This window comes from Carlito syrichta, unplaced genomic scaffold (assembly GCF_000164805.1).
Source record: "Carlito syrichta isolate Samal-C Ts95f unplaced genomic scaffold, Tarsius_syrichta-2.0.1 Scaffold79433, whole genome shotgun sequence".
Classification (NCBI taxonomy): domain Eukaryota; kingdom Metazoa; phylum Chordata; class Mammalia; order Primates; family Tarsiidae; genus Carlito; species Carlito syrichta.
The window spans coordinates 188,737-204,602 of NW_007023529.1; the positions used below are offsets into that span (position 1 = coordinate 188,737).

At 35.8% G+C, this 15,866-nt stretch overlaps 1 protein-coding gene across 1 annotated transcript in view; it reads right to left on the reverse strand.

Annotated features, from left to right (window-relative positions):
- SCAF11 (SR-related CTD associated factor 11) overlaps positions 1-9,468 on the reverse strand; it is a 51,449-nt gene extending 41,981 nt beyond the window's left edge. Inside the window, exons 1-2 of the mRNA XM_008054635.2 lie at positions 9,385-9,468; positions 4,961-5,118 (exon numbers count right to left, since the gene is read on the reverse strand). Of these exons, the coding sequence (XP_008052826.1) occupies positions 4,961-5,118; positions 9,385-9,445 (219 nt within the window). The 5' untranslated portion in view covers positions 9,446-9,468. The remainder of the gene's footprint in view (positions 1-4,960; positions 5,119-9,384) is intronic.
- Between the last annotated feature and the right edge of the window lie 6,398 nt (positions 9,469-15,866).

The window sequence follows — 15,866 nt, forward strand, 5'->3', positions numbered from 1 at the left end:
ACACGTGTGTGTGTGTGTGTGTGTGTGTGTGTGTGTGTGTGTGTGTGTGTGTGTGTGTGTGTGTGTGTGTAGAGATGATGTCTTGCTTTGTTGCCCATGCTGGTCTCGAATTCATGAACTCAAGGAATCTTCCTGTCTTACTCCCAAAGTGCTGGTATTACAGGCATGAGTCACTGTGCCCGACCCAATTTTGAGTTCAATAACTTTACATTCTTAAGCTAAAGTTGTCAGCATTTGATTCAAAATGGATGACTAGATAAATAAGTTGAGGGAGGATAAATTTACAATAGGAAAACTAATCACATTTTTAGAAGTACTTAAAAGGAAAAATAACCCCAGTAGATATCAAGAACATCCTAATCACATATATTGCAGGTCTTCTTAAACAGAGTAAAAACTATTATATACTTTAAACATGTAATGCTTCCAAGTTTCCAAACCTTAACCCTTTAAGGGTCAAAATTCACCACTTCTTGGCAACTGTACAAACTCATAAATCCTATTTTCTTAATGTGTGTTTGTGTGTTGGAGGTATCGTTTGTAGGAAATCATAATTACAATCAATTGTTACTGCCACTGTCTGTGTGCCAGACTTCTCTAGCCTTTATCATTTCAATAACTTAAAATGTACAAACTCAGATAATCAAGATTAAACTTATGTAAGTTTAAAAACCATCAATAAGTTTAGATTCTGTTTTTACTTAGAGTATCAGCAAAATAAACAACTTTTGAACTGAACAGCTGATATACTTTAGTATACTGAATCTATACATATTTTATCAGTTCAAAGGCCTTCTTTTGTTTAATTTCAGATTCTCAGCTCTATTAGTGATGGTTTACGTTAACAAAAATATACACCATCCCTAAGTGTCAACTGTGTCTTTTTCAATATTTGATTTCTATATCATCATCATTATTTTAAAAATCAATAGGCTTATCATCTATGAGTTCCTTGAAATTAAACATTGTCACAGTGAACATGCTTAATATCAATCTGTTCAAGTGCCCCTAAAGGAGGCAATTAGGTTACGGGCCATGGAGGTCAGCACAGTTTCTATTACCCTGAATTTTTCTGCCTTAAGTAAACTGTATTCTATGACATATCTGAAGACTACAGAAGTTTAGTTACCTAAATCACTTTAAAGTCCTTATACAATTTTCTTTAAATTACCACAGAATTAAAATTTTAGACCCTGAAAAGACTGAAACTGTTACTTTGAATATAAGTATTTTAAAAGTATGAAAAATGTCAGGAATGTGTCCAAAATAAGTATACTAGAGTATAATATGCCTTAACTTTTCTAAACACTGGTTTTAGGAAACCAGTGTTTGTAAGAACTTCATCAATGCCTAAAATATTAAGGTGAAAATACATAAATGGTCCTTTTTTGGTGCTTGCTATCCATTCTGAATCACTAAACCTTGAGTACAACTATCAGAGAGCAGAGCTAAAATTCAGAAAGACATAGAAGTCTAGAAAGATGATCCTGAATGCATTTTGTTGCTTTATTATTATGCAGGTTTCCAATCACTGTAAATCTCACTTTGATTTTTACTCTTCTTCTAGAAGTAAACATATAAAATAAAAATTTAAACTATAAATCAATTTTTGCTTTTTTAAATGAAATTACTCTTTATAAGGGTATGCTGATTTTTTATTTTGCATTTATTTATTTAATTTTAGTCAGAGTCTCACTCTGTCACCTACACTGGAGTGCAATGGCACAATCAATGGCAATGGTCACTGCAACCTCGATCTTCTGGCCCAGGTAATCCTTCACTTCAGCCTCCTGAGTAGCTGGGACTACAGGTATGCGCTACCATGCCTGACCCTAGCTTTTTTTTTTTTTTTGCGTAGAGGCGAGGTCTCACTATGTTGCCCAGGCTGGTCTTAAACTCCTAAACTCAGACAATCCTTCTGCTGCAGACTCCAAAAGTGCTGAGATTACAGGCATGAGCCACCACCCCCAGCCCAATTTCTAGAAATTATTGCAACTTCAGGCTATTCCTTGAGGTATATGAAAACAAATCACTAGAGTTCAGAATCCTCTTGTATATAAAATAAACATTAACACAGTGAATTAAATGAAAAAATATATGATCCATTAGATAGACACTTATTCCTAATCCTTAAATCCAAAGTAAACCATATACCTCTCTTTTATACAGAAAGAGGTTGAAGAAAATGAGTGGATAATAATGATTTTTTAAAAAACTTGTGATTATGAAATCTGATTCTATTTGTCAAAACACTTATATGCTTAAAAATAGACCTAATTTTCATAACAGTAATAAATATTCAAATTGAAATTTTACTTTAAAGCCTAAGTGGTTTTGTTAGCCAGTATTCATTTCTAATTTATTATCGGCAATTTTATTGGTAGATGATTGCCCTCTTGTTACTGCTCAACTTTTTTTTTTTGAGTTGGAGTCTCACTCTGTCGCCCAGGCTGGAGTACAGTGGCACGCTCATGGTCACCCCAGTGTCAACCTGTTGGGCACCAATGATCCTTCCCCTCAGCCTTCCAAGTAGCTGGAACTACAAGCGTGTGCTACCATGCTTGGCTAATTTTTGATTTATTGTAGAGACAAGGTCTCACCATGTTGTCCGGGCTGGTCTCAAATCCGCAGACTCAGACAATCCACTCGCCTCGGTCTCCCAAAGTGCTGAGATTACAGGCTGAGCCACCAAGCCCAGCTGGTGTTACTGGCTCAATTTAAAGGTTTATTTAACTGCTATCTCCATTAGGGACAATGAAACAATCAGAATGTTCTGTCTATTCTCTCCTTTAAACATTAATTGCTTTTGTTTAAAGAATACCACAACTCCTCCCTGCTCACCTGGCATCATAATTTATGATAGTAGTACAGTACGTAAATACTTTCTTTTGAAAAGCAATTTGGCTTCAACAAAATGTTTATAGCCAAAGAAATAACAAAAAAAGGAAAATATTACTTGCAAGAAAGGTGTTGACTGTAATGCTATGTATATAAAGTATTTTCAACTTAAAGATATTCAACGAGTTAAAAGTATAGCTAAGTTCACTACTGTCTAGTAGAATTGAATACGTGCATAATCTAAAACCCTGCAATTCCACTTCTAGATACATACCCTAGAAAAACTTGAAGCATGTACATCAGAGTAAAGCTTATATTTGTGTGAAAGATGCACGAGGGGTGGAAAACTGTATCTACTTTATACATTCTGATTTTCCTTAGAGAAAAACACATTTTCAGATTAAGTTGAATAATCTTTGATAATCACATGGTCACCTAATATAATCTTATGAAAAGCATGTATTGAAACTGTCCATCAATCCAACAATAATCCTTCTCTATCTGAAGGAAATCCTTTTTTCTTTTTTTTCTTTTGAGTCAGGGGTCTTAGTTTTTCACCCCAGATGGAATACAGTGGCACAATCATGGCTGAGTGAAGCCTTGACCTCCTGAGCTCAGTGATCTTTCTGCCTCAGTCTCCTGAATAGCTGGGACTATAGGCGAGTGCCACCATACCCAGCCTTTTTTTTTTTTTTTTTTTACATTTTGTAGAGACAAGGTCTCGCTATGTTGCCCAGGCTGGTCTCAATCAATCCTCCCATCTTGGCTTCCCAAATGTCTGGAATTACAGGTATGATCCATCACACCTGACCCTTCTTAAAAAATTTTAATTACAAAGTAACCAAGGCTCACTATATTCATTATAGATAAAATCTTTAGGTGGATGGCAGAGAAAAATATGCATTATTTCATTAATCAATGATCCTATAAATACAGAGATTTACTAATTAACAAAATTCAAATGGATTGCATTTTCCCCAATCACAGGATAATACTCTTAATGTTCCTTTCTGTCAAAGATCAGTTTTAATCTACACTAGATTTTAATCTACAATAAAACAGTTTATTTGTATACTATTATGAATTCAATTGATATAACAATTTTTTTCTTCCTTCCTTTCAGAACTCAGCCACAGAGTCAACAGATAGTTATGTCCTCCTTTCCACATTATTAATGAAACTATAAGTAAAACATGGAACTCTGAAAAACCTCAATGACGAAATATGCAATTCATTTCAATATGCTTAGGGACATCAAACAATTTGAATGTAGCTAATGTTATAAATATTTTTAAGATATATCATCTTTATTAATTTTTACATGCTGACAAAATTCTCAACTCAGAAAATATAGCATGAATATGAATAACAAGTTTTTATTTATTTCAAAGGATTTGGCCCAAATACTTTATGAGTCAACATAATTTATTAAAAGTCCAAAATGTCCTGTTTCTTAATCATTCACTACCTATGAAGAACCTCAATAATATCTTTCACTCTGAAATCAGTTCATACTAAATAAAAAACAGGAAATAGAAACTGTAGTTCTAAATTCACTTCTGCCTCCTAATCTATGAGATCTCAGTCGGTTATAGAATATAAAATCTAAGTTTCCTCATCTGTAAAATGGAAGGTCAGTATTATGTCTGCTTTGGTTACTCCATAAGGTTGACATTAAGAAGAAATCAAATAACCTATGTGAAAATTCTCTGAAAAACATAAAACAAAATGCTGACAGAAGGTGTTAGTAGTAGTAAACAGATATTCTCCGAGGAAGGTCAAGTACACTGAAGAGAAATTACTACATTTCTACCAGAAAAAAAAAAATCATTTGATCTATTCTTCCCATAAAGTTTTAACTTTTTTTTTTTTTTAAAGGATGCATTTAAACTGCCTTAATTGTAAAAAAATAAAAAGTTGGCTAAAAGAAAATCAGAGTAAAACAACTGACAGTATTTGAATAATAAAAGAAAATTTGTCCAAAGTAGGAAGAAAATACATTACTGTGAAATAATTTATGAAAGGCAGTATCAACCCTTTAGACTAAGCGAAATGAAATCATGCCAGGGAATTAAAATATATTCATATATCAACTATGTTTAATACTTATTCTCAGACTTACCTCTGCCCATTTAAGAATACAAGTCATACAGAAGACATGATTACAGCTTTCAGGAAAACCAACTTCCTTCTCTAATAGACAATTAAGACATATTGGACATCTGTCAGCTTCATTATACACCAAACCAGTGGTAGAAGTATTATCTCTGTTTTCTTCACCTGTAAAGACAGCCATATGTGCTTTCAATTCTCCAGACCAAATAGCTTGTGTTTCTAGGAGTAGAGTGGACTAGATACTTTAAAATGCCCTCCAACTACAAAGTAATTAGATCTTAGATACACTGTAACATACTTCTATTGAGCCCAATACCTTCAGAATTTGCTTTCTTATAATTTTTAAGAGAATTGAAATAAATATTCACTAACTTCATTTAAAAATAAGCAATATTTACACGGTTCAAAAGTTTAAAAGTAAATTTCCCACTCAAATGTATCCCCATCCATTCATCTTTACCCAATCCAACAAGTAACAACTGCCAAGCTTCGGGTCCTTCCAAGGATTTTTTCCAAGACACAGAAAAATAAATCTTAATACATGTTCTTCCATATCCCTTTCTTCACACAAATGAAAGAACACTATACACACTGGTCTGCTTCTTTTATTAAAATCTATTGATGAATTGTAGCTTGTTTTCAATCTTTGAGAATGTCTGACAATGCTACAATGAAAAAGTAGAGCTATTTCACAATATATCTGTAGGATAAATGCCTAAAGAAATAGAACAGCTAGATCAATGTATATATACATTTGTAATAGGAATAAGTAACTGCCAAATTATTCTCCTTAAGATTTCTACTAATTTACACTCTCACCAACAATGTAATCAACATATACAAAAGTATGCATTTCTGGCTCATTAGCCAATAAAAGATACACTGAAATTTAACATAAAAATAAAGGAATGGTCAGTTGAAATATGAACAGTACATAGCAAGCAAATGGAAAAGTTGGAATTATCCTGGGACCAAATGTCCACACTAGTACTCCTATCTGGAGACTAAGCCTTAGGACCACCCCAGGTAGGAACACTTATCCTGACAAATTCCAGTATTAAGCAAAGACTTTTAAATGGGGCTCAAGTAGTCCCAGCATAGGTCTAGGAAAAAGCAAATACACATCTTCTATAGAAAAGAATACCTAAGTCAGGCTCAGTGGCTCTGCCTGTAACCCCAGCACTTGGGAGACCAAGCTAGAGGACTGCTTTGAGCCCAGGAGTTCAAAACTAGCCTAGGTAACATAGTGAGACCTCATCTCTACTAAAAAATTTTAAAAATTAGCTGAGCATGATGGTGTACACCTGTAGTCCCAGATACATAGACGGCTGAGGCAGAAGGATCACCTGAACCCAGGAGGTTGAGATTGCAGTGAGTTGTGACTGTGCCACTGTACTCCTGCCTGGGTGACAGAGTGAGCAGAAGTGGAGGAAAAAACATAAATTAGGCCTTCAGAATTCCATAGATTAAATTTATCAAATGTGAGCTCATAATCAAACATTACCAAAGCTAAGAAAATAAGCTGCCTTAAGTGAAAAGCAGTAGAAACAAATTCAGAAATCCAATGGCCTCAAATATCAAAAATTTCAAACACCAGCAGATTCAATCCAGAAGAAAAGAATTCTTGTGAAATGGAAGACAACTTTGAGGAAACTAGCTAGACTCTAGAAGACATAAAAGGAGATATAACCTGTGAAAGGGAGGCTAAGAAATAAAGTTAGAGAAAGTAATAACATTCTAATTGAATCCAGAAGAAAATTAAGGAGAGAGGCAACAAAGAGGTAATGGCTGGGAAATAGTTAAAAATATGAACCATCAGATAAAGGAAACACACTGTATGCTAAATGGGAGAAATAAAAATAATCTATGCCTAGAAGCAATAGAGCAAAACTGTACACCATAAAAGATGAAAACAAGAACTTAAAAGCAGAAAATAGGAAAAGATTGATTGTGTACAGGAGACTGACAATTAAACTGAGAAGAGAACTGTAGACAGCAAGAAAAAAAATAGAAAATAGTTAAATAATATTTTCAAAGTGCTAGGCCAGGAATGGTGGCTCATACCTATATCCCAGCACTTCAGGAGGCCAAGGCAGGAGGAATACTTGAGCCCAGGTGTTGAGGACCAACCTGGGCAATATAAATAGCCAGACCTCGTTCTCTACAAAAATAAAAATAAAAAATTAGCTTGTTGTGACAGCATGCACCTGTAGTCCCAGTTACGTGGGAGGCTGAATCAGGAGGATTGCCTGAGACCAAGAAGTTGAGGTTGAGGTGAGCTGTGATCATGCCACTGCCATCCAGCCTGGGCAAGAAAGTGTGACCTCAACTAAAAAAAACAAACAAAAAACCCTATCAATTCCAAATGATATACCCAGTAAAACTACCTTTGAATGGTTTACAAGAGGATAAAATAGATATAAAACTTAGAGTTTACTACCAATAGTACTTCATTAAAGAAACAAGATTTTATAAGAATCTTAGAAAACTCATGAGACGCTCTTATGGAAATTGGACTAGGCAACCAATTCTTGATCAAAATCCCAAATGCCCATGCCACAGGAGATAAGATAGACAAGTGGGACCTCATCAAACTGAAAAGCTTCTGAAAAGCAAAAGAAACCATCAAGAGAGCGGGGAGACAGACCACAGAATGGGAAAAAAATATTTGCCAACTCTATATCTGACAAAGGCCTAACATCCAGGATCTACAAGGAACTCAAATGTGCCAAAAGGAAAAAACAAACAAATAAAAAAGTGGGCAAGAGATATGAATGGACACTTCTCAAAAGAGGACATATGAACAGCCAACAGATACATTAAAAAATGCTCAGCCTCACCAATCATCAAAGAAATGCAAATTAAAACCACACTGAGATAACAGCTAACTCCAGTCAGGATGGCCATCATCAATAACTAAAAAACAATAGTTGCTGGAGAGGATATGGGGAAAAGGGAACACTTCCACATTGTTGGTGCAAGTGTAAACTAATATAACCTCTGCAGAAAACAGTATGGCGATTCCCAAAACATCTAAAAATCGACCTTCCATACAACCCAGCCATCCCCCTTCTGGGAATATACGCAGAGGAAATTAAATCATTCTATTAAAAAGATACCTGCACACGCATTTTTTTTTTTTTTTTGAGTTAGCATCTTACTCTGTCACCCAGGCTGGAGTGCAGTGGCATGCTCACCACCACCACAGCCTCGTCCTGCTGGCCTCAGGCGATCCTTCTGCATCAGTCTTCCAAGTAGTTAGAACTACAGGCATGCGCCACCACACCCAACTAATTTTCTGATTTATTGTAGAGATGAGGTCTCGCCAAGTTACCAAAGATGGTCTTGAACCCCTGGGCTCAGGCAATCCTCACACCTCGGCCTCTCAAAGTGCTGGGATTATAGGAATGAGCCACTGTGCCAGATCTTACATGCATGCTTATTGCAGCATTATTTACAATAGCAAAAACATGGAACCAACTGTGCTGTCCATCAAAAATGGACTGGATTAAAAAAAAAAACATGTGGTACATATACACAATGGAATATTAAGTAGCCATAAAGAAGGACAAAATTATGGACTTCACAGCAACCTGGATGGATTTAGAGTCTATCACACTCAGTAATCTATCACAGAAACAAAGAAAGGAGTACCACATGTTCTCACTCATAAGCAGACCCTGAACATTTATCAAAATACTACAAGAAAGGGACTGGCAGTAGTAGGCACTGCTGGGGGCAGGGAGGGGGAGGAGGAGGGAGGAGACACCACATGGCACATAACATCAATAGGATACCTGATCTCAAACCAGGCGAAGCAGGAGCAGGAACCAAGGGGAGGTCCAAACTTTACCTGTAAGAAGATTATTTATCTACCTAATCCTGAATTGTACCCCATATCTTTAAAATTAAAAAAAAATTTTTTTTAAGTTAAAAAAACAAGGTTTTTTTCAGAAAGAGGAAATGAGTAAAGAATAAACTGAAGCAAACACTGTCTGCATAAAATATCATCTAATTTGTGGTGTTTAAAAGAATCAAAATAATGAAACTATAACTTAAATCAAAAGTAAACCAGAGTTAAAGTGTTCTAAGGTTCTTTGTTGGCAGTGAAGATTAAATTAACTTTAGAAGGAGAAGAAATATCAATGCTAACTTTAAAACAAAAACAGAAGCAGTAACCCCTAAACCAGTAGACAGCAAAACTTTAAGCAGAAAAGGAAACAGGGCAATAAACAAAAAACCTTTATCAACCAAAAATATGACACAGGAGGAAAAAAAAGAATGTGTGTACTTTTTAGGCAGCTATTTCAGAATTTAAGAACAAAAATAAGTAAAAACCAAAAAACTCCTTGTGTATTTTGAAATGTACATAAGTGAACAGTTTGGAAACACTAATATGTTTTCAATAAACTTTATAAAAATTAAAATTACCTTCTGTATCTTCATACTCCTTATTTCCCACATTTAGGGTATATACAGTTTTCTTCTTCATTTCTCCTTAGAAAAGCGTTTCCTATGGGATGAATTATAACAGAGAATTTTTATGTTTGCCTTCTCCCAATAACATCAATTTTAAAAAACAACAATTCTAAACTGTAATTATTTTACACATTAAAGAACCCAGGACAAGCCAAGTCAATCAGTTTGTGGATAATCCAGTACTACTTTATATTCCTTGCCATCAAGAAGCACAATCTTATTGAAAGAAAAAGCCTTATGTGATTATTAAGCAACAAAACCAAAATGATCATTTCTGTGGCACAGACATAAATAAATACAACTGAAGCTTAAGCAACAGAGATCAATTTGGAATGGAGTTTTCAGAGAAGGTAATAGTTTATGCGTGTTGAGGAACTTAAGGTATTTGAGGAGCAACATACCATGGAGAAATAAAATAGCATTTAGCTAGGCCAATCTGACAAGAACAAGAAGAGTGAAAGTACGCATCTATTGAGGAGGGGTAGGCATGCAAGCCAAGAACTTCATCTGAAAGATCACAGTGAGGGGCAACACAAGAAATAAACAACAATGTAAATCTAGTAGGGCTAGATTACATGATCTCTAATGATTAACTGAGAAGCTTAGATTCAATCTTAAAGATTCTTCTGAAGAACAGTGATTAAAAAGTGATGTAGGCCGGGCTCAGTGGCTCAGCCTGTAATCCCGCGCCTTGGGAGGCTGAGGTGAATGGACTGCCTGAGCCCGCGGGTTTGAGACCCGCCTGGGCAACTTGGCGAGACCTCATCTCTACAATAAATCAAAAATTAGCTGGGTGTGGTAGCGCGCGCCTGTAGTTCCAGCTACTTGGAAGGCTGAGACGAAAAGATTGCCGGAGCCCAGCAGGTCGAGGCTCCGGTGGCTGGGAGTGGCCACTGCACTCCAGTCTGGGCAACAGAGTGAGACTCCAACTCAAAAAAAAAAAAAAAGTTTTTAAAAAACTTTTTTAAAAAAAGATCACATGCCAGTAAAGTACAGAATGGATTACAGTGGGAGTAATTAACACAGAAATTTGCATAGCTAGAGTAACTGCCTATGTAATGAATTAGAAAAGTAAGAAATAAGAGTTGAAGAATTTCTACGATTTGGTGAGCAACTATAGGGAAAGAGTCAAAGAATATTCTGGCCTAAAAGACTAGGACAATGGTGATTATAAGAGGCAAAAATGAGAAATGTGGGAAAGGGAGTTAATTTGGTAGTCAAAAGGAAGAAACTTGTGAGGTAAAATTATTTTTAAAATCAACTCTAACTACTCCTTGATTTGATGCAAGACATATGATGGTAATGACAAGTCTAAATACATTTTGAAATATCTAGAAACCCCCAACTTCATCAGTTTTGATTCTCCCATATGTATCTTAATTAACTGTCTTATTACCTTCTAATATAATTTACACATGGTAGTTTCTACATTAAAGGTATGAACTGTCCAGGAAAATTTCTTATTTGGTTAAATAGAGCAAAATGCAAAGTCCCACCTTTGGTTTAAACATTAACTGCAAAAGCAGAAGATAAGAAACTCTGGGGCAGGGAGATGGGATTGGCAGTAGTGGGAATCTTCCTGGGGAAGGGAGGCACATACCTCATCAACAAGGGTACCTGCACAATGAATATTTGTATACCTAACCCTGAAATGTACCCTATAATTTTAAATTAAAAAATTTTAAAAAAAAACAAAAAGAGAGAGGGAAAAAAACTCAGTAGCACATGTAGAAGGATTTTAAGGTTATAGCAGATTAAAAGCTCAAAATGAGTCAGTATTTAAATAACCAATCAGTCTTAATAAAAGTAGAGTGAAGAAAACTTCCCAGTAGTAGTCTACATTTCGAACACTTGTTTTAGTTCTAGTGTAAACTAATTTGTTTTAGATACAGTCTTTAAGGACAAATAACATAATGATAAACATCCAGAGAAAGTGACTAGAATGGTGACAGCCCTAAAAGCCCTATCATATGCAGAAAAGTAAAGTAGTAAAAATGCTTAAAAACAGAAAGCTTAAGAAGAACATTAGCAGTTATTTTCAAATGGAATGGACTGTTTTGAAGGGTGTTAGACTAACCTATTGATGAAAGTATTCAAGCAGAGGCCAGATATAACCTCTTGTGGGATTTTTTTAACTCAAAGATTTAGTTGAGTAATATATGCCTATTAAATTATAGGCAATCCTCTATGTACAACACTGAACAAAAGAGACAGAAATCTCTGTCTTTACATTCTAATGGGGTGGACAAAACAAACAAAATAGTAAGTAAAATATCTAGTATGTTAGATGTTGAGAAGTATTATGGAGAACAATTAAAAACATGCCAGGTACGGTGGCTCACATCTGTAATCCCAGCACTTTGGGAGGCCGAGGCGGGAGGACTGCTTGAGCCCAGAAGTTTGAGATCAGCCTGGACAACAAAGAGAGACCTCGTCTCTACAAAAAAAAAAAAAAAAAAAAAAAAATTACAGGCACAAAACTGTAGTCCCAGCTACTCAGGAGGCTGAGGCAGAAGGATTGCCTGAACTCAGGAGTAGAGGTTGCAGTGAGCCGTGATCATGTCATTGCACTCCAGCCTGGGTGAGAGTGAGACCCCAACTCAAAAATAAAACAAAACAGTGTGGCTAATAAGGAATGAAATAATGTGGAAGATGTTTCATACAGTGTGGTTAGGGAAAGCCTCTGTGATAAAGTGACACCTGAATTGCCAATCTGAAACAAGCAAGGGCATTCTATGGATATCCAGTGTTTCCAGGCTGAACATTCTCAGCAAAGAGAACAGCTAGTATGAAAGTCCTAAGGCAGAGAGGAGCATGTCTGGTACATTCAAGGAACAATCAAGAGATGAGTGTGATTAGAATAGAGCAGAAGAGAGGAAAAGTAGTAGATGAAGTCAAAGAGGTAATAGAAAACAAGATCATGCAGGACCTTCTAGGCTAAGGTGAGACTGGCTTCTCTGAGTGACATGGGGCCACTATATAGTTTTGAGCAGAGGAGACAAGGAAAAAAGTAGAGGCCAGAAAGACTACTGCAATTATCTGGGGGCCGACAGGCTTGTTCTACAGTGGTAGCAAAGGTGCTGAAACATGCTTAGATTTCAGATGTGTTTTGAAAATACAGCCATCAGGATTTGCTGGTAAATTGAATGCAGTGTTTGGTAGACTGCAAGGACCTAGGATAACTCTAAAGTATTTTAAACTGAGCAACCAGAATGATAGGCTTGTTTAGAGAGATTACTATTAAAAAAATTCAGATACATAGATGAGTACAGCCATTATGGAAAACAATGTGAAATTTCCTCAAAAAACTAACAGTAAGTCAGTCGCAATAATGTGCACCAGTAATCCCGGCTACTCAGGAGGCTGAGGCGGAAGGACCACTGGAGCCCACAAGTTCAAGGCTAGTCTGTACAATGCTGCAAGATCCCATATCAAGACAAACAAAAACCCTAAAAGCGATAAATAAATATCTCAGGCACCACCCACACTTAGTGAATCAGAATCTACCTTTTATCAAAATCTGTACAAAATTCCTATGTACAATAAAGCCAGAGAAGCTCTGCTGTTGACAATTTCAATCAACTTAGTTAATTTTAAACTAAACCAATATAGTTTATTTTAAAGTCATATTTTACTATGTAATTCATAATTAAGTATAATTTTTATATGGATCCAACAATTTCACTCAAAGCATATATCCAAAAGAAAGGAAATCAATACATTGAAGAATTATCTACAATTCCGTATTTATTGTAGCACTATTTAACAGTCAAACTATGTAATCAACCCAAGTGTCTATTAATGGATGAACAAAGAAATGTGGTCTACATACACAATGAAATATTATTTAGCTATAAAAAGGAATGAAATCCTGTCACTTGCAACAACATGGATAAAACTGGAAGGAAGTATATTAAGTGAAATAAGCAAGGCACAGAAAGACAAATACATGTTTTCACTCACCTGTGGGAGCTAAAAAACTGAATCTCATGAAGACAGAGACTAGTGGTTACCAGAGGCAGGAAAGAGTAGGAGGGAGGAGGGAATGAAGAGAAGTTGATTTAATGGATTGAAAAATACACTTAGATATTAGAAATAAGACCTAGTGGCTCAGCCTGTAATCCCACGCCTTTGGGAGGCTGAGGTGAGTGGATTGCCTGAGCCCGAGGGTTCGAGACCCGCCTGGGCATCAAGACCTCATCTCTACCATAAATCAAAAAATCAGCCAGGCGTGGTAGCGCATGCCTGTAATTCCGGCTACTCGGAAGGCTGAGGCGGAAGGATCGCCGGAGCCCAGCAGGTCGAGGCTGCGGTGGCTGGGAGCAGCCACTGCCCTCCAGTCTGAGTGACCGAGCGAGACTCCAACTCAAAAAAAAAAAAAAAAGAAAGAAATAAGACCTAGTATAGAATCAGTAGGATGACTGCAGTAAATAATCACCTACTGTATGTTTAAAACAAGCCAGAAGAGAATAATTTGAATGTCCCTAACATAAAAATAAATGTTTAAGGTAATGGATACCACAATTACCATAATTTGATCATTACACAGTATATGAATTTATTAAAATACCAAATGTACCCCCAAAATATATACATCTGTTATTTATCAATACAATTATTTTTAAAAATTCAGATAGTCACAAGTTACCTTCCTTGCTATTCATGCAGAAAGACAGCATCAATACCACCTGGGAGCCTGTTATAAATACAGGATATCGCAGGCACCACTCATACCTAGGTAAATCGGAATCTGCTTCTTATCAAAACCTGAACAAAATTCATATGTACAATAAAGTCTGAGAAGCACTGCTCTTGACAATTTCAATCAACTGAGTTAATTTTATGCTAACCAATTTAGTTTATTTTAAAGTCATATTTTGCTACATGTAATTTATAATTAAGTATAATTTTTATATGGGGAAATTTATACTATCTTGCCCATTATCCTAAACAACTGAGAATAAAAATATTTAAGTTGGAATTCATTCAATGTGATAAAATGTCAGTTTGAAAATTAACACAATATTTTAAAAGCCTAAAAGACGGCCAGGAGATATAATACAAAATCCATTTATGTAGCTCAATTAATTTGTGTCCTATATGATAGTCTAATCTATGCTATTTTTATATTTCCTCCTTTAATAAAACTAAACTTATATTTATATATAAATTATAATTTATAATTAATATTTTAAAGCTGAATGTGGTAGATTACTCCTGTAAATCAGCTACTTAGGAGGATAAGAAGAAAGGATCCCTCAAGCCCATTAGCTCAAGTTCAGCATGGGCAACATAGTGAGACCTCATCTCTAAAAGAAAGAAATTATAATTACTATTTTACAATAAATACATTCATATAACAACTCGAACAGAATGACCTAATTTTAAAATTCTATTTATCATATAAGAAGTCAGGCTGGGCACACCGGCTCATGCCTATAATCCCAGCATTCTGGGAAGCCAAGGCAGGAGGGTTGCTTGAGTACAGAAATTTTGAGACCAATCTAGGCAACACAGCAAGACCTCGTCTCTATAAAAATACCAAAAAATTAGCCAGCCATAGTGGTATGCACCTGTAGTCCCAGTTACTAGGAAGGCTGAAGCAGAAGGATCACTTGAGCCCAGATTGTGCCATTGCACTCCAGCCTGGGCTACAGAGTAAGATCACAACAACAAAAAAAAGCCACTAAAATTTTGAATTTGGAATGATAAAAAGCACAGGTACAAATTAGTTTTTAGAAACTCAAAACTCACTTTCCCACAGAAATCCTGGAATATATGGGAGTGAGTTTCCTAGATCAACCACACAACAGTGCTGCCCAACAAGGAATTATCCTATCAAGTACCTGAAGTATGGAGAGTACATGTGAGAAACTAAATTTTAAATTTCAGTGAGGTAAGAATCGATTTAAATTTAAACAGCCAAATGTACTACTGGCTACTATCCTGCTATTAAAAATATATTTAATAGCTGCACTGCTATTGTACGGTTCAGCTATTAAAAAACTGTTTCAAGGTATATCTGGGAAACTAAAAACTATATTGATTCATATAGCTAAGGTCCTCAGAGAATCCACAGTAACTCCAGGAACCTCTCTCAGAAAGTCTATTCCTCTTTATCTCCAGTCCTCTATTCAAGACAAAACAGTCCCCAAATCCAACCCTCCATTCAACACAATCTGATTTTTAAAAAGAGGGGGCATAAAGTTAAAGCATTCTGAGTAGCATGTTTCAGTGATTAATGAGTTGGGCTCTAGGGCAAACCTGTGCTTATGATATTGTCTAGCAAACATTAGCATTCATACTACCGTGCAAAATAAGCATTCATATGTTAACCATTACTATTAATGCAGGATCTTCTACCCTAATCCCAGTCTTAAAACCATTAAGGTCCCCCTACTTATTTACCAAAAAATTTGGTCTTCCCTCAAAGA